This window comes from Danio aesculapii, chromosome 3 (assembly GCF_903798145.1).
Source record: "Danio aesculapii chromosome 3, fDanAes4.1, whole genome shotgun sequence".
Taxonomy (NCBI): Eukaryota; Metazoa; Chordata; class Actinopteri; order Cypriniformes; family Danionidae; genus Danio; species Danio aesculapii.
In genome coordinates, this window is record NC_079437.1 from 7280805 (window position 1) to 7299886 (window position 19082).

General features: G+C 34.2%; 1 protein-coding gene across 1 annotated transcript; it reads right to left on the reverse strand.

Annotated features, from left to right (window-relative positions):
• Positions 1-8462: 8462 nt before the first annotated feature.
• LOC130220766 (GTPase IMAP family member 8-like) lies at positions 8463-16622 on the reverse strand. The gene is made up of 3 exons (XM_056453002.1): positions 16545-16622; positions 12940-13536; positions 8463-12231 (listed from the first exon to the last, which is right to left on the reverse strand). The coding sequence occupies exons 2-3, from the start codon at positions 13502-13504 to the stop codon at positions 11060-11062; spliced, it is 1737 nt and encodes a 578-aa protein (XP_056308977.1). The 5' UTR covers positions 13505-13536; positions 16545-16622; the 3' UTR covers positions 8463-11059.
• Positions 16623-19082: the final 2460 nt, after the last annotated feature.

Genomic DNA, 19082 nt, shown 5'->3' on the forward strand with positions numbered 1-19082 from the left:
TCTTTTTAATATAAATCTTTAACAAATGCATGCACTCGTGCATTTCATAAAATGCATAAAGATTTGCTTTTTTATATTTATACATGCCTGCATTTATTTTATTGCATGTATTTATTTATATTGCAGTTTTACAAATGGATTTCTTTTAATGTTTTAATTCATTTAGGAATCACACAAGTTTTCTAAATCCATGTATTTTTATTTATAAATGCATACATGTATTAATTTCATTAATTTTTATGCAGCATGTTTTATAAATGCATGCTTTTATTTATTTATAAGGACGTGTAGTTTTTCTAAATGTATGTACTTATTTTAGTTGCATGCAATTTATATTTATATATACTTGCATTTATTTGAATTGCATGGATTTTTCCTAAATACATTTTTTTTAATTCACGCACTTCTGCATTTTATGAAATGCACAAATGCATGCTTTTTTATTCATAAATGCATGCATTTATTTTGCATGTATTTATTTATATTGCATGGACTTTATAAATGCATGTTTATTTATAAATGTACACATTTATTTTAATTTTATGCATTTTATAGCATGTTTTTATAACCTTTTTTGATTTATAATTTATAAATAAATGCATGCCTTTTTTATTTATTCATACATGCATTTTTATTTAATAAATGCACATTTTAGTATGTATTATTTAACATTTATTTTAATTGCACCCATTTTGTTTATACTGCATGTTGTCTATGCTTTTTTATAAATGCATATTGTTCTTTATATACAAATGAATGCATTTTATTTATAAACTTTTTTATAAATGCGTACTTTTTCGTTATAAATGCATTCATTTCGATCTTGTTTGTTTTTAAATGCATGCATTTTATGAATAAATGTGTGAATTTATTTTTATTCCATGCAATTATTTATTGTGCTTGCATGTTTTATAAATACATTATTTTTTTCATTTATAAATGCATGCAATTTATTTATGACCACAAGCAGTTTTTAATTGTATTATAAATGCATGTATTTTATTAATAAAAGCATACATTTATTTTAATTGCTTACATTTTTTAAACAAATCTTTTATAAATACAGGCACTTCTTAAATGCATAAATACATGCATTTATTTATAAATGCATGTATTTATTGTCTTGCATGTATTTATATTGCATACAGTTTCATAAATGCATTTTTAAAACGCTTGCTTTCTATTCTTTTTTATAAATACATGCTTTTATTAATTTATAAATGCATGCTTAAGTGTTTTATATAAATGCATGTATTTTTATTATAAATGCATATATTTTTAATTGCATGCATTGTTTAATAAAATTTTATTTTATTTATTTATAAATAAGTGCATTTTGTTTATAACCTTTTATATAAATGCATGCTTTCTATCATTTTTATTTATAATAAATAAGTGAATATAATAATTAAATATAAAAATAAATGCATGCAATTTTATTATTTTTGTTATTTTATATATAATGCATATATTTATTAAAATTGCATGCAGTTTTTATAAATACTTTTTATGAACGTATGCCTGTATTACATTTTAGTAAATGCTTTTTATTTATAATTACTTAATAAATACATGCATTTATTTTAATTGTGTGCATTTATTTATTTATATTATTAGTTAATTAAATTAAAAAATTAATGCACGCAAAAATAGTAAAACAAAAATTATTTTCCTGTCTGCAGAGTGCAATGTGCATATGAGATGTAGTCTACAAATAAATTAGTTTAGTCTAGTCTACAAATAGAATAGTATTACCTAAAAGTTCAAACAAGTTTAACACCAGCAGAGGGGAAGATGTGTAGCTGGTCTAGTGTGCTTTAATAATTGCTCCAACTGAACTCTGATAATTACTCTCACATAAATGGTTGTCCCTGATAATCTGAGGGCTTGGGATGCCTAGTACCAGGAAAACATAAAATTTCAACCAATGCATCACAGTATAGCGTGGGTGCTGTGTTACTCCAGCAGTATAACGACGTATGGCAGCCAGTGGCCTATGCATTCAGAGTACTATTTGCTGCAGAAACAAGATACGCACAAATAGAGAAGGACCTGCTGGCCATTACGTACGCATATGAAAGATTGCATCAATTTGTCTATGGACAAGCATTCACTGTGGAGGCTGACCATAAACCATTGGTTCCCATCATGGCCAAGACATTGAATGATCTTTCCCTCGGGATACAAAGGATGCTAATCAGGTTGCAAATGTTTGATGCAAATTTAATTTACACATTGGGAAAGTACAGGTTTGCGGCAGACGCACTGTCTAGTGCTGTACGGACAGGAAGGAACAGAGACCTGTGCAACATAAATAAAAGCTTATGTACAGTTGAAGTCAGAATTATTAGCCCCCCTAACAATTACAAATTACAATAATAATAATAATAATAAGTACATTGCAAATACGGTTGAATTCAATTTTATACAACGTGGCTAACCTCACAGTCATAAAGTAGTCCAACAAAACATTGTCTGAGTTACAAATATATGTTTATTTCATTTAAAGAATATTTTAAAAGGTATTCTTCTTTCAGTATATGGGATATGAGGCATTATTACACTTTAGATGACTGTAAAGACCTAATTTGTTATAAGTAGAATAAAACAACAATAAGATCTGATGCAGAAAGTCAAATACTACTGTATGCATACATGATTGTTGTTTAGAGTTTGCACTCGCCGGTCGGACGTGTCATATGTCACATTGCATGTGCATTGAGCTAATGCTAGCAAAGGAATGTTTATCATTTGTGCACGAGGCGCCGACGCACATTGTATTAACTAAGTATCAAATATGTTTGAGTGTTATACCATATATACAGTATCTGCATTGTGTAGTGCTATTTAATGTCAGTGAAATTTGCAGTTATTGTGGGCTGAAGCCACATGCTTTATTGGGTGCAGTAATTATGTAAACATTTATTTAGCAACATATGCTGTTCTCATATTTCATCTGTAATTTGATGTTCATTTATCATGTCATTGTAAACTGATTATTTATATCCTTTGTGTTTATTGTAGGAACCACACACACACGTGCATATTCAAATTAACCCATTAAATATTATTATTATTATTATTACAGATTATTACAGATATCCAACAGATCAGTGGCACCTGCAGCACTGTGCATACCTACCGTGAGAGGACAGGAATTAATGCTGCTTTTTATTTATTTATGACATCATTTAAATTGATTATTAAACAGTATACACTGCAGCTGCTTTTTACTGGCCCATCACATTCTTTACAAACATAATGTATTTATTATTTATTTTATTGACTTGAATAACCATCTATAATAATAAAATAGCCTATTGTTTTATTTATGGCTAGAGCTTGATTAATTTGATTGACATCTTGAGACAATGAGACCTTTTCTTCGCCTGACTGAGTGTGTGTTTATTGCACGCAACACTGCATTCTGGTAGCACAAAAACTCGTTCTGATCTGGGAGAGAAATAGTTGCACTTTTTCAAAGCCCAAACTTAATTTAAAGCCCAAACAGCTTGTTTTGTAATTTAATGCCGGCTATACCACCTGAAGGACAGTTACGGCGTGTTGTGATGTCGGCCGTCACCGGAGAAAGTCAAATCTTTCTTTCATTTTTTAGACTTTTATTTGAAAGCATTAGTGGCGCTGTAGCTGTCCAAGGTACTGTTGTATGATTTAAATTATAGCCTATATATGCACTAATAAACAAGTCAAAGGAATGAATGAATAAATAAAATAAATGTGGATTCTTAAATGTCAGTATTGTTTTTACTCAAAAAAATAATAATATATGTTGGGCAACATGGACATTTATGGGGCCATGTAACATGTTTTTGTTGTGTTTTTTTTTTTGTTCTCGGTGATCTTTAACATATACTGGGCAGCTACGCAAAATATTTTCTAAAATGTCAAGCAGGAATTTGTCTATAGCTTTAATTATGAAGTCAATAAATTATTAAATGTAACAAAAATAAAATGATAAAAATACAAAGATAAAAACAGCAACATTTTGCTAAATATAATAGTGCTTAGATGCTTTATATCCTGCTATGTGTTGTTTCATATTCGTTTTTATTTCACTTGCTGCATTCGTTATTTAATGTTTGAATACTGATACAAATAACAGCCACTGTTTAAATGGTTATATTAACATCAATACACATATTTTATATCATTATAATACCTTGGACTAAAATCTTGCTGGCGCCCCTGCTACAGATATAGACTTTTTGGCTGAAAGACATTGCCTGTTAATTTCAGTGCTGTATTTTGACATTTCACAAGGGCTTCAGCTGGTACCGACCTTAGTTTCTGTGGCATCTACGTATCGATGTCTGGATTACAGCGAGAGTGATATGAGATGAAACCTCAGATTCAATGTGCAGCTGCACAGTTTCTTTACACGGTTTCTGCAAATTTTGACTATAGGCTCATCTAAATTGATAAACACACACACACACACACACACACACACACATACAAGATACACTTATAGGCCTATTCATAACTGATTTATTTAACATTAAATGCTTAGTAATTAAGTGTAAAAAAGAAAGACATAACTTCAGAAAAAGTACTCACTGTGGTGTCCGCGATTTCTGTGGTTGCTTTGTTTCTCTGCCATTGGCTTTTCAGTAGTGCTGCATTGCTAAATCACTTTTATTTTAATCAGAAAATAAGATTCTATAGCCTATTTTAGTTATTTAGCCTAATATACAGTTATTTAGTGTAATTAGTGTAAATTATTTTATGCTTTTTGGATTTAGGCATAGGCCGAGTATAAAACTTTATTTTACTTGTAAATACAATAGATTATGCGGTTTAGGTTTTTTTGATGGCACTGTACTGCATGTTGAATGTTACTATTACAAATATTTTTATTAAACAAGTGCACTACCACAAGATATTTTTATGGTGTAAAAAATATAAAAAGGACCATTCTCATAGTCTTGCCTTATTTATCTTTAATATAAATATAAAATTGCATTGAAATGCGTGGTGCACCTGAGAAAAAAGGTGCACCGAGGCAAAAAGTTAGTCTAGAGCCCTGTATTGGATAGATTAATTGATAGATTGTGTGTGCATTTTAATAACACTGACACTACTTTTCCGATTGATTAAACTAGGGATACTGACGATTACTCGATTGATTTATTGTCGGTAATGCTTTAAAACCGATAGATTTTATTGATAACCGATTAAGCATGGACATTTAATAAGTTATGCTTTGCACTGTGAGACGCGTCCCCGATTTCACACATTACATAATCAAGTGTGTGCAGTTTACGTTACCCTATGGAGTCCTGCACTCTCTTGACTTTGCATATTGGGGACACATAAACGAGATCTGTGCATAACAGGGTTTATGTCCGCTGGTGCTGCCGTTAATCCGCGGGTCAATTAATCAAAAAGTAAGCGACATGACGTTTAATTATGGGCAGCAGGTTAATAAGACCAAACATTGGTTGTGCAAACTTTACCCACTTCCTCTAAAATATTAAAGTGTTTCAAGCTATATTATCTTTTTATAGACTGGCATAGGCCTAAACACGCATCACGGCCAGACATTTATAGTTTATATAAAGCGACCGCTTGCCTCATTTCACTGTGATCATTATGTGGATCATATTGAATATTCGGTTAATTCTGCAGTAGCCTTGTAAATAATGTATTTTATTAATAGATTGTTTATAATGACTAAGCTATTAAATACTGTAATTCTCCGAATGGAAAATGAGAGTGGTTTGATAATGTATCGTCATTCAAAACTTTATCTATCATGTTTATGATCTGCCCCTCATCCTTTAATATTACAGATCGATTTACCAGATGATTTGTCATAATAAAAATGTTAACAAAAGGATTTTCTTCATGGAGACCCATCTAAAAATAATCGACAATCTATACTTCATCTAGTATAAATACAAGTTTTAATAGCAAAACCTTAAACCGAAACATACCTTTGTACATGAAAGAGCAGGTTCTCGGTAACCTTTAAGACAAGCTCTTCGCATCAGAAATGACTCTTGCTTATGACGTCTGCTTCGCGGGCATTTCATGTTGTATGCGTCACCGTAGCATTTGTACACATGCTTTAAATGAATGCTTTTTGTCTCCCAAATTCATATAAAAAAGAGAACGATAAAATAACGTTATTAACCGTTTAACAGTAAACGTTTCTGTTCAGAACAAATGTCATTCGTTTCCGTTTTTCGTTTGCGTTCCTTGATTCAGAGCCCTGGTCTCCTCCACTTTGCCCAAAGTGAAAGGGGACCCACTCAGTTGCCATGCAAGATCAATGTAATTTTCTAAAGTCCCATGGGGTTCGTGCAAAGGCATAGTGGAATAAAGGGTCTCAGAAAGTCCTCCACGAAAGAAAATCATTAAACACAACTCACTAATGGATGTTAGATGTGTCAGTCCAATGAATTCCTCCACATATTCTTCTATAGACTGGGCTTCCTGACGAAGATGCATGATTGCAATACCCGCTGGATCCATTGTGTGGCTGAGTCTTCTGTGACGCTGACAACAGGGGTGTGGATCCAAATGCGGAATTATTAGAATGTTCAGACAAGCAATGGTCAACACAGGGGCAATCCAGAATCGTAGTCAGTAGGCAGGCAGATGGTCAGAGGCAGGCAGCAGACAGGAATAAACAAATAAACGAGGCAGGGATCAAAAAACACCACAAAGCAAGAAAAAGGAAAATGTGTTGTAGTGTCACAAACAGTAGACACGTCTCAGCAACAGTGTGTGTGTGTTTGAGCAGCTTCGGCTGTGAGAGGGTAATCAGTCAGAATCTGGAACCGGTTGTGTGTGTGTGTGTTGCATGACTGGGTGTTGTAGTCCATAACATGCCGGATTTGTAGTATATGTGAATGTGAGTGTATTTACCAGTGATCCCTGGTTGTAGATTGCTGGTGATCATGACAGTGTCAGAGGCAGAGGAGACACATCAACCAGCAAGTGTGTATCAGGAAAATTAATGGACTAAAGGATGACTGGACTGGAATGGATGGGGGGGGGGGGTAAAGTCTAGATCAGATATGCAGCCAGCTAGAAGTGCGATATGCACATTAATATAGCAACACTTTAACAAAACACTATAACAATAATTAATATTGTTACAGTACTGTGACGGTTGGGTTTAGGGTTGGGGTGGGGGTAGACATTGATTAAATACAATTTATTGGGTAATTTAATAGATCAGTGTTTCCCAACCCTGTTCCTGGAGGCACACCAACAGTTCATGTTTTGGATGTTTCCCTCATCTGACCCATTAACTTCAGGTTTTGGAGTCTCTTCTGATGTTATGATAAGTTGTTTCCGGTGTGTTTGATTAGGGAGAGAATGAAAATGTGGACTGTTGGTGTGCCTACAGGAACAGGGTTGGGAAACACTGTAATAGATAACAAAAATAATACTCAGTACAACTACTGTTTTAATGTTACTGTGACGGGTTTAGGCTTGAGGTGGGGGTAGGCGTTAATAAAATACAATAAATGGGAAATTTAATAAATAATATAAATAATTCTCGTTAACTTCCGTCCGCATCCATATCCAATCAAACAACAACCCTTTGGGGAAGCCCACTTTCTTTGTCTAGTTTTCCCATCAATAACTCTCTTTGACGTTGGAAAATATCTTTTAAGGGATTTTTTTTTACATGCAGGAACAGCAGCAGCCTAAACAACAGAACATCGGTGTCTAATTTAACCTGCAGTGCTTCTGTGAGAGGAATACTTCATTTATATCAAATCAATAAACATGAATATGTTTCACTTAACATTAAAATAATGTTATTTATTTGTCAATCATTTTTCTATTTGCTCTTTAGGATCAAGATGGTAACATTAAAAACAGCATATGCTTTTTTATTTTACATAGGCCTATAGAATGTCATGAGATCTCACTTTTCACTCCGGTAAAACATAATCGCGAATTGGAAAATGAAAGAAACACCATTGTGAAAGGGGTTCTGTTTTGTCAAGTTTACCCTGTTTCAGCTTAATTGTCCAACATGTTTACTACAGCAATGTCACGGTGTTTAAAAAAAACTTTGTATTGGCCTACTGTATGAAGCAAATAAAACTAAACACAACGTCACATCATTTGTTTCGGATAATGAATAAGCAGTGTCTCAACGTCCATATGAAAGCATATGAATCGCCGTCCTCCATGGATGATTGATATTTTTGCACTTTTACACATAATAATCCATGACCACATTACACAATACTAAAACTACACCTCAAAATAATACGTTGTCAATATTTTTGAGACTCCCCAAAATTTCACAAAACATTTCAGGGGAGCCGACCTCCCCCTAAAAAATGAATGAATATGTAACCCACTCGCTCTCTGCATGCTCGCTGGCCTCTAGCACCACCGCTGCTACTCTGCGTTGTGTTGTATGTGTTTGTGGGGTGATAAACAGAAGATGCAGGCAAAGAGAGGTTCGCTATCGTGACACAACCATTTATTTGACAGTTTGTGTTATCAACACTGATAGGTGCCCTTCTGAGGAAAATATGGTGCACTACGCATTTTTCAACACTACGGTATGCCAAGAGACTCATACAACACAAGAAACTTCAAGATACCTTGGTAAAACTGTGTCATAGTGACATCTTGGGAACAAAACAAAACACTGCCCTACAAATACATCATAACATAATAACAGATTGTTAACATAGTTTCTCTTTTATTCATTTTTATTCTTACTGTTCTATGGTATTGGACAATGAAGAACCGACAGGAACTGAACGGCTTGTGATGGCAATAATGTTGACCAGAACGGGGGCCTTCTACAAGTGACTGCCTAAAGTCACTGGCAGACCTTATCTTTACCAGACTCGTGCAAACTCTGCCTTTGCTTTCACTTTGCCCTAAAGCCCCAGCTGGACTGCTTTAGCCCAAGGTATCCGATCAGGCCCCAAAAGTAACTGTGGAAACACGATTGGCACTGGCTCGAATTGGCACACTCGCTTTAGGCCCGTGAGTGGAAACATGGCTCTCGACTACATTCCCAGAGCTTGTGTCCTCCTAGGTTTGACCTATGCATTTTAATTGTGATAAAGAATGGTGTTTTTTCAAGTGACTGTCTGATGAACACTGAAAGATATTAGAGGGTAGTATGCCCAGGAACTACTGTGTCCTCTCTGCTTCAATGAATCTGCATTATTCTGTGAAATAATGCCTTTCATGCATTAAAAACTAAAAAAATTTGCCAGGATCTGGATACTTAAACTGTCAAACAAAATTTAATCACATAAATTGCACTTTAAGTTTACTGTTTTTAAACAATATTTTTTAATGTTTAATGTCCAGTGATGTGGTTTCTGGCTTTCCTCTTACTGAATCAAACTCAGACTGGGGTTATGAATATCAGAAGAATATACTTTATTGGAATATTTCCCAAAAAAGCAGAGACAGCCTGGAGCAGACCCATCTCAGTCTCTCCCCAGGACATATCTAATGTCCCTCAAATTTGCTATCCCCTTTAACCTCCCACCTTTGTGTTTTCACAGCTGTTTACTGGTTCAACAGGCCTCTCCCAGCTCCTACTCCTTTACGACCCCTATTTAAAGACCCCTCTTCTTGTTGGCCCTTATAATGTACAGATCTAATATAATCATCACGGTTTTTTCACATACAGTTGACATTTGGTAATCATGACTAGTATCTATGTTTCAAACATCTAAACTGGACTCTTCTCTCCCATACAGTATATGTCTTTTCAAACATACATGACAGTTTCAACATGTGTTGTATACATTTCATGCCTTTCTCACACAGATGGTTCTCAATGCATCCCCAAGTCCTCTCTCAGGCTCTTTTATGACCTCTTTGCCTTAACCTATCACCTGTTTTCAAAGATATATAATGGCAGATACGTAGGGCCCTCCACTCACCCAATTAAATGTGTCTTCATATACTGTAGGTTTAGTTAATAAAAATCTTCTTCACTAGTTGTTTTTAAACTACGCTGTTTAAAAAAACATCAAATTTCTTTTTTAAGATTATCAATTTGTTTGAATGTACTCTTTTTATTGTGTATTATATGACGTACTGTCTATTATGAGCTTGTTGTTAATCTGTTTTGTGGCTCCACACTGCTGAACAGGCTCCACTAATTTGAGCTAAATTTAATAAATTATTAACTAGTTGCTAATGCTTTATAACTACACACTATGAATCATTTATTAAGTATTACACATTATTTTGCTTATCCCATTAAATGACTGAGACCTGCAATATGCCATTAAGTTTTTAAAGAGGCTACAAGCTCAGTAAAAAACAAAATATTACAAGGAGCCGTATATGTTTATCTTAGCAACATAAGCATTTAAATTAAATAAACTGTACCAGCTGATTTACAATAGGGAAAAAAAGTGGCAGCATGATGCCATTTCTTTAAATGAGATTTGCTGTAATCCAGGAAAATGTAGACTAAGAATATCAACTTTTCCCTAGAAACTCAAAAACTTGGGCTTGAATGTAGTTTTAAAACAGATAAGCAGCTAAAAATGAAAATAAAATGCTGAAAAAAAATTATAAAAAGTAAGCAAAGATTTTACAGATTGCTTTTGTTTTTTGTTTTAGGCATTTTATTTTGCTTTTGACATGTTTTGTCAGATCATCCTCATTTGAACTCACTCTTTCAGATTCAGTTCAGAAAGACAGGGGAAAGAATTTTGAATCATGCTCAAACCAGTTTGTAGATTGTTGAATTTTTGTGTAGAAATGCATGATAATTTTAGATTTTATTTGCTGTATAGCACCCCAAATTGATCGAAGCAAAATTTCAGATTTGTCCATTGTGAGAAAAAGGATAAGTAGGCAAATATGAGCTCTGATCAATTAATGGAAAATACATATATACAGGACAGCAAAAAAACTGTGATTAATAATAGTGACCCGTTTATACCGAGTGAAGGCATAAGCCCGTAGGCACATAGACACTCAAACCATAGCGGCCATCTTGTGTACTTGAGTACTGAAGTGGTCCAATAAACTAACTGAATAAGTGACTGATTTATTTGGAGTGTCTTCAATATCAGTCTGTCTGAGTGCGTGTCCCATCATCAGAACCCTCTTTCTTCTTGTAATAAGCCCTTACACCAGCCCATCCAACAACACCTCCAACAACACCTCCAACAACACCTCCAACAACACCTCCAACAACACCTCCAACAACACCTCCAACAACACCTCCAACAACACCTCCAACAGCAGCCCCAACTGCAGCCCAAAAAAAATAATATCGATGCTTCCAAAAAAACTCCCTAAATTTACTTTCACTCGCTGATTTATGTCTTTCAGCTTTGACTCTTTCAATCTCATCTTGTTTTTGTTTCTCCTGTTTCTTTTTCTCTTCATCTGCTTTGACTCTTTCAATCTCATCTTGTTTTTGTTTCTCCTGTTTTTTTTTCTCTTCATCTGCTCTGACTCTCTCCTCAGTCTCCTTCCTCACTCTGTCAATCTCATCTTGTCTTTGTTTCTCCAATTGTCGTTTTCTCTCCTCTTCCTCTCTCAATCTCCTCTCTTCTTCCTCTTGTCTGAGTCTCTGAGCGTCTTCATAAATCTCATTACTGTAGTGTGCTCCTCCATTCTGCTCTATCATTGAGTCAATCTTCTGCAGTAGATCTTCCACCTGCTGTCTGTTATTCACATCTCTGTTGTTGAACAGCTGATATCTGCCTCCACACTGATCTACTAGCTGACTTAAAGCCCTATTCTCTTTAATGAGCTCCTCTATACTTTTTCCATCCAGCAGATCTCCATGAGTAAAGAGAATGATGGAGTATTTCAACACTTCTTCACCAAACATCTGCTCAATCATCTGAGGAATCTGCTGCTCCTGTTCAGTGAATCTCATGTTCACAGGAAACACAATGAGGAAAGCGTGAGGTCCAGCTTTGGACAACCACACACTTCTAGCGATCGCCATCATTAACGCTTCAGGATTCATCTTTGTGTCAAAGAATCCAGGAGTGTCGACTACAGACACAGATCTGCCTGAAACTGTGGCCTGAGCTGCTGAACATTCACTGGTTACTGAATTTGTGCTCATTACAGATGTGAACTCTTTCTGTCCCAGGATTGTGTTTCCAGCTGCACTTTTACCAACACCAGATTTACCCAGAAGAACAATCCGTCTGGAGGAAGAGCTGGAGGTAGAAAAAACCTGGCTGTTGATAGGGATTCTTCGTTGTCTCTTTTTTAATACTGTAAATTAAAACAAAACAGTCGTATATAAAAATGTAATTGTCATGTTATATTTTGGTTATATTACAAAATGCACACTTTAAACTTAGCCTATTCTAACATACACTGATATTGTTACCTGCAATAGTAATGCTATAAAGGAGAATATTTACACAAATAAATGATTTGTTTACAAAATGACATTCATATTTTGTCAAGTTACAACACATATTCAATTAGTTATTTATAAAAGTTTTTACTCTTTTCATGGTAAGCCTGTGCAAATTTGCCCAAATGACTGAAAGAAAGTATCGCCAACCTGATTTCACCAAGTTGACATACTCCTGGATGAACATCTATGTTGATCCTGGAACAACATTCCAATCAGCCAATCAGAATTAAGGGATTTATTTACCATTTATGTGAAGTTTAGGCTTATGGTTAGGTTTGTGCACTCCTACATGAGTGTGATCAAACTATTATTCCCCTCTGGGTCTGGGAATAATGTACGGTTGTATGTTTGGGTGTAGGAGTAGGGAATAGGTATAGATTACATTTTCCAACAAACATGATGTTCCAGGACAAACACAAATATTAATCCAGGATCGCATCGTACTTGGCAAAATCATGACATGCAAGAAAGTATTCATGAGAAATGAGAAATTGTATTCTAATGATTGTGATCAATGGGTAAAATAATCTCTTTCAATACGGTTGTATGAAACTTACCATTCTCATTCTCCCTCTGATAAACTCTACATGTAAGATCTATTATTTGGTTATGTTCTTCTGTGCATTTGTTATTGAACACGTGGTATCTGCCCTCATATTTCTGAATGAGTTTCTTCAGTGCTTCAGTATCGTTGATAAGTTTATTTATGCTTTTGTTTTCTTCCTCCAGTTTGTCTCCTCCAGTAAAGAGAATCCAGGCATTCTGCAAGCGTTTTTCTCCCAGCAGCTCTTCAATCTTCTCCACACTTTTTCTCTCGTCTTCAGTGAATCTGTCAAGCTGGAGAACCAGCAGATAAACACAGGGCCCTGATTCACATTTCTGGAGAACTTCCAGATGTTTGTGAAGCTCCTCTTTCCTCTCTGTACCAGAAAGCCCTGGTGTGTCATAAACAGCGATGGGTATTCCACAGATTTCACCAAACTCAGCAACTACATCTTGAGGGACTGAAGCTGGACTTTTGCTCAATACGAAAGCTTGTCGTCCCAGTAATGTGTTTCCTGTTGAGCTTTTGCCAGTGCCAGTTCCTCCCAGCAAGACCAGGCTTAAACACAGATCTGACATCTTGTCTGGTTCTTCTAATTTAACTTGAAAGCCTAGAAACAAACAGTATTAATATGGTGTGTGAAGGAAAGAGACAGTTGTTACAGTAAAATCATATCAAATCACTTATTTTTGTGAAAAGGATATGTAACAACAATCAAAGTATTTGGGCATAATGTAGTTTATACAGAATAAAAATATTGTCAGAAAGGCCCTGGACCCCAATTATAAAGAGTATAATTATGTTATCGGGGTTTGATTTCCAGCTTATAGTCGTGGAGTGAGGCCATATTTGTCAGGATGTATGAACCTGGACTGTACTGCTGTTTTTCTCTATTATTGTTGTCGTTTTTATTGTATTAATTGTTTTTGTGTTTGGTTTTATTTATGTTTTTGTGTAAGTGTGTGTGTGTGTGTGTGTGTGTGTGTATGTTTGTGTGTTGTTGGTGTTTGTTCTTACACTGTAAAAAAGGTCTGTAAAATTTAGGGTATAAAACTGGCAGCTGTGGTTGCCTGAACTTTACAGTTAAAATATGGTTAAACTGTAAACGGAATGTAAATATTTTACAGTAATCAAGTGCATTTCATTAAGTTATAGTGTTATACATAAATTACACAATAAAATGTAGGGAAGTACAAAATGTTGTACAAATGTTACAAAGACAAAAGCATGTGAAGTGTTGTCAAGCGTGGTTGCCCATACTCAAAATTGGTCATTTGCATTTGCCCCATCCAAGTGAGCACACACACACACACACACAGAGTGAGCATACACTCTAGCAGTTTGCAGCTATTGCTTCTAACGCCGGGGTGCCTTGCTCATTCCACTGTGGTGACCCCTGGTAAAAAAGGGACTAACCTAAAGGAAAGTAAATAAATGAATGAAACTGATTAAATGCATTAATCTACTTTATTGGAATCACGGTCTTTATGTATTTGCATTAAGCACTGAATGAACCACGTGTGTCGTCTCTATAGAAGTGTGAAGATAGGAAACATTGGACGTCACCAATCTGTAAGTGACCAATAGGGTTAGGTCTTTCACCCCGGCAGGTAGAGACCACCCACTGAGTTGCAGTACATTTAAAGTCAGGCAAAACTTTAACATCCACACAAAGTGACAGCAGAACTGAGAACACATTTCACGAATGCAAAATAAAAAGTGTTAAATGCATAAAAAGCCAAGGTATTTTTCAAGCTTATTTAAAATTAAAATAAGTTTTAACAATGTTTTATTTTTTTATTAAAATATACTTAGTTTTGCTCTCGAACTAAATATTTTTGATTGCGTAATAAACAAAACTGATGCCATACTTCTGTCTTTTAATTGTTTGCATCTCCAATAAGCATTAATCCACAATTTTTAAACATGCCCGATACTCTCTCTGTGCTCCCTGATATTGAAATAATCCAATATCCTGTGTTATTGAGTTACTGAGTGATCCGCTGAGAAGAGAACTGATGATGATGAGTGTAAGCTGAGCAGCAGTTATGTAGCCGACATTAAAGGCGCAGCGCATTCAGAACTGAACAGCATGTTTGGTGTGATCGACCCCATTGAGATTGTCCTTTTTTTTCTTTTTTTTTCCTTTTTATTGTAAAATTGTTTCTTTATTCTATTATTTAAAAGTTCTTTATTCATTTGTTTATTTTTTCTCTCTTTCGCTTTGTTGTTTGTTCTTCTTCTTACTTATTTTAAATTGGTTATTTAGTGTAATAAATTTATTTTGACCTCATGGTGCGATGTGAGAATGGAAGCTGAGAATGGAGAGTGAGATTCCTCTCTTTCACTCTGTTAAATGCGATCAGTGATTATAATGGATTTTTATTAATAGTTGTTTTATAGACATTTTAACATAAACTTATTACAATATGTATAATTTTGCTAGAAATATAATTAATGTGAAAGAATTGGAAAGAAGAAATGATTGAAAACATTTGTATGATTGAAAATATTTGTTTTAAGAGAGAAATGAAGTACCTTGAAATTAAAGCAGTTAATAATAACTGATCTAAATATGTTGGAAACAAAGACAGGAAGCCTTGAGAACTCAGAAATCAGCTTTAATTAGTGCTTCTTTCACTTTATTGAAATATATGTATGCTCCTAGATCATTCCTTTTTGATTTAGAGAGGAGAGAAATGGAGAGTAAGCAAATGATGCATTTTAAATGTGCAGTGGAACTATGACAAATTCCCAAAGGGAATGAGAATGCATGCAGGTCTTTTCTAAAGACTTGTTTGGAGAATAAAAGTGTAATCCTCAAGTAGTCACTTTAATATGTTATGTTGAAATAAAGACACAATTACTGACCGAGACGCATCACAACAGAGGATGTGAAATCAGCTGTTGTCAGGCAGAATTCACATTTCTATGTTGTGATTCTTGGAGTTATGAAACAGAAGTGAAGAGTAAACAACATCACCGTACACTTTATTCACTGTGAATACTCCATGAAGATTTGACATCAAAAGAAGCTTTTCATTCTGCAAAATGTTCTTTACGGCAGAAAAGCGTTCTCTCCTAAAAGATTTCATTTCATTTCATTTGTTGAGTGGACATTTACAGGTTCGTTTAGGCTATATGAGTGAGCGTTGATCCCATCATAACAATCATATATTGGGTTTAATGCCTTTTATAGTAGCTGAGGCTAAAATATTAAATAAATGAGAAAAAAAGCTGAATAAATATTGTTTAGATATTTCTGTAGCTGTACAAAATTTGACATTGTAAATAGTTTAATTAATGTAAATAGAATGCAGAGTTAAAAGCAATTTTAAAAGCTATTTATTTACTATTTATTTAACTTTTTTAAAAGAAACTGCAGCTAACAAACTTTATTTATTTCAGACTAATTTAAAAGGCAGTTGTACGAAACTGACGGTTTATATATTTATATATTTCAAGTGTCTTGAAAAAACACTTCAGTGATTGATGAAAACGATAATTTTACTTTCGATAGAAAGCCCACGTTGAATGTGAAACATTTATTTTTCGTGGGTCCCTAAATTCTATCATTTCACACCTTTTTTATAAAAATAATGCAGTTATTAACCTTACCTTTATTAGTAAGAGCTTCTTTGATATACAGGTTGTGTTCAGATGCTCTTGAAAAGCTTCCAACAGTGTGAGACTTCTGCTTTCGATTTCAGACTAGACGTCACTTTCAGAATGCGGAACCGGAGCCGTTTAAACAGCTGACGTTACAAATACGTCGAGTGAAAGAGAGGGGGGGACATTTCGCAGGAACCATTTCTGATATAGCGACCTAAAATATTTGTGACATAACTGTCTCTATAGTCAGATCATTTGGACATTTACAACAATAAATTGCATGCATTCTAGTCGTATTATTGTGGAAATATAGGCCTAAAGTTTCTTTGCATTTGTTCCCTAAATTTTTATTAGAGTAAAACAGCTGTTTTTTTATTCTGTATTATTTTATATTTTCATTCATTCATCTTCTTTTCAGCTTAGTCCCTTTATTAATCTGGGGTCGCCACAGCAGAATGATCCACCAACTTATCCTGCACATGTTTTACGCAGGGGATGCCCTTCCAGCTGCAACCCTTCTCTGGGAAACATCCATAAACACTCATTCACACTCATACACTACAAACAATTTAGCTCACCCAATTCACCTGTACTGCATGTCTTTGGAGTGTGGGGGAAACCGGAGCACCCGGAGGAAACCCACGGCAACACGAGGAGAACATGCAAACTCCACACAGAAACGCCAACTGACCCAGTCGAGGCTCGAACCAGCGACCTTCTTGCTGTGAGGCGACAGCACTACCTACTGCGCCACTGCATCAAATATTTTATGTTTTTGTTTTTTAACTAGAAATCAAAAATGTGAGTAAAATGTTATTTTGCTAATCACAGGCCGAATTTACCATGATTATAAGCACTTTAATCATGATCCACACATAACGTTTTGCCGATCATTCTGAGTGATCTTCACCCTCAAAGACTAGTAATATCCCTGCAAACATTTGAAGATCAACATTTATAATTTATTTATCAAAAAAAAAACTGCAGCTTTAAACAAAAATAAATAAATAAAAACAAAAACAGTCAAATGTAAACAGTAAACAGTGCCTCTAATTTTATTTAAAAGCCGCAATAAAACATAATTATAGTTAAACAAACGGATAAAACATACATGGAAGGCTATGAACATGAATATGAATGAATAAATCAATTTGGGAGTGCCTCTAATTTCATTTGCCAAGAATTTACAGTTGAAGAACGAATTATTAGCCCACCTTTGAATTTCTTATTATTTATTTATATTTCCCAAATGATGTTTAACAGATTCAGGAAATGTTCACAGTATGTCTGATAATATTTGTTCTTCTGGAGAAAGTCTTATTTGTTTTATTTCAGCTAGAATAAAAGCAGTTTTTCATTTTTTAAACACCATTTTAAGGTCAATATTATTAGCCCCTTTAAGCTATATTGTTTTTAATAGTCTACAGAACAAACCATCGTTATACAATAACTTGCCTAATTACCCTAACCTGCCTAGTTAACCTAATTAACCTAGTTAAGCCTTTAAATGTGACTTTAAGCTGAATACTATTATCTTGAAGAATATCTAGTCTAATATTATTTACTGTCATCATGATAAAGAGAAAATAAATCAGTTATTAGAGATGAGTTATTAACACTATTATGTTTATAAATGTGCTGAAGAAATCTGCTCTCTGTTAAACAGAAATTAGGGAAAAAAATAAATGGGGGCTAATAACTCAGGGGGGCTAATAATTCTGACTTCGACTGTATGTATATATGTATTACACCACACACACACAAAAGGTGGCACCGCCTAATATATCACACAACACCAGTAGATGCAGACTACAATTTTCAGCATAGATAATCACCTCACTGAATCATCTACCTGATTGCCTAATCCCAACCACACTTCTTAACACTTAGATTTTAATATTTTGATTTTTTTTTTTAAAGAAACGTATGAACATTTATATGTGTTTATGTATTATATCATTTTAGTATCAAATTACAAAAAGGTATATACCTCTTGTGTCGTGTGTGTGTGGGGGCAGGACAGTAAATTTGATGTTGATCTTCTACCATTTTCAGTCTCACACAAATTTTTTTTTTTGTTTTAATTTTTCTGAAAATCTTGATAACACTATCATTTTACTTTTATTGTTTGAGCAAATAGGATTGTTAAAAACATTAATTTGCTGTACTCTCCCATTCACTGCACTCTGAGTTTACCAACTATGACCGCTTCTGTTGCTAACACACAAATGTTAAAAAAAAGGCTCCATTAAATCCACATTTTTTTTGTTGTTGTTGTTTTTTTCTTTACAACAAAAGAGACATTCCTATATTATCGCACACTTTTTTATCAACTTTTTGGTGAAAAAACAAATACCTCTCACGACATAATATCATTGCTGATTTAAACTTTATCTAAGATAAATTTAAATATTTAAGACGATATTCTGTCAAATACCCATAATCAAAATATAACACTGAAATCTCGTTAGATTTCTGAAATTCCTCTAACATCAGAGATTTCCCTTGTTCACCACACTCTTCTGGTGAATGTTCATCTAAACC

Coding starts and splice junctions, on each gene's coding strand:
- LOC130220766 (XM_056453002.1), bottom strand. CDS start 13,504: ATGTCAGATCTGTGTTTAAGCCTGGTCTTGCTGGGAGGAACTGGCACT. Junction 12,232..12,939: donor TCAGAGGGAGAATGAGAATG/GTAAGTTTCATA, acceptor TTTAATTTACAG/TATTAAAAAAGAGACAACGA.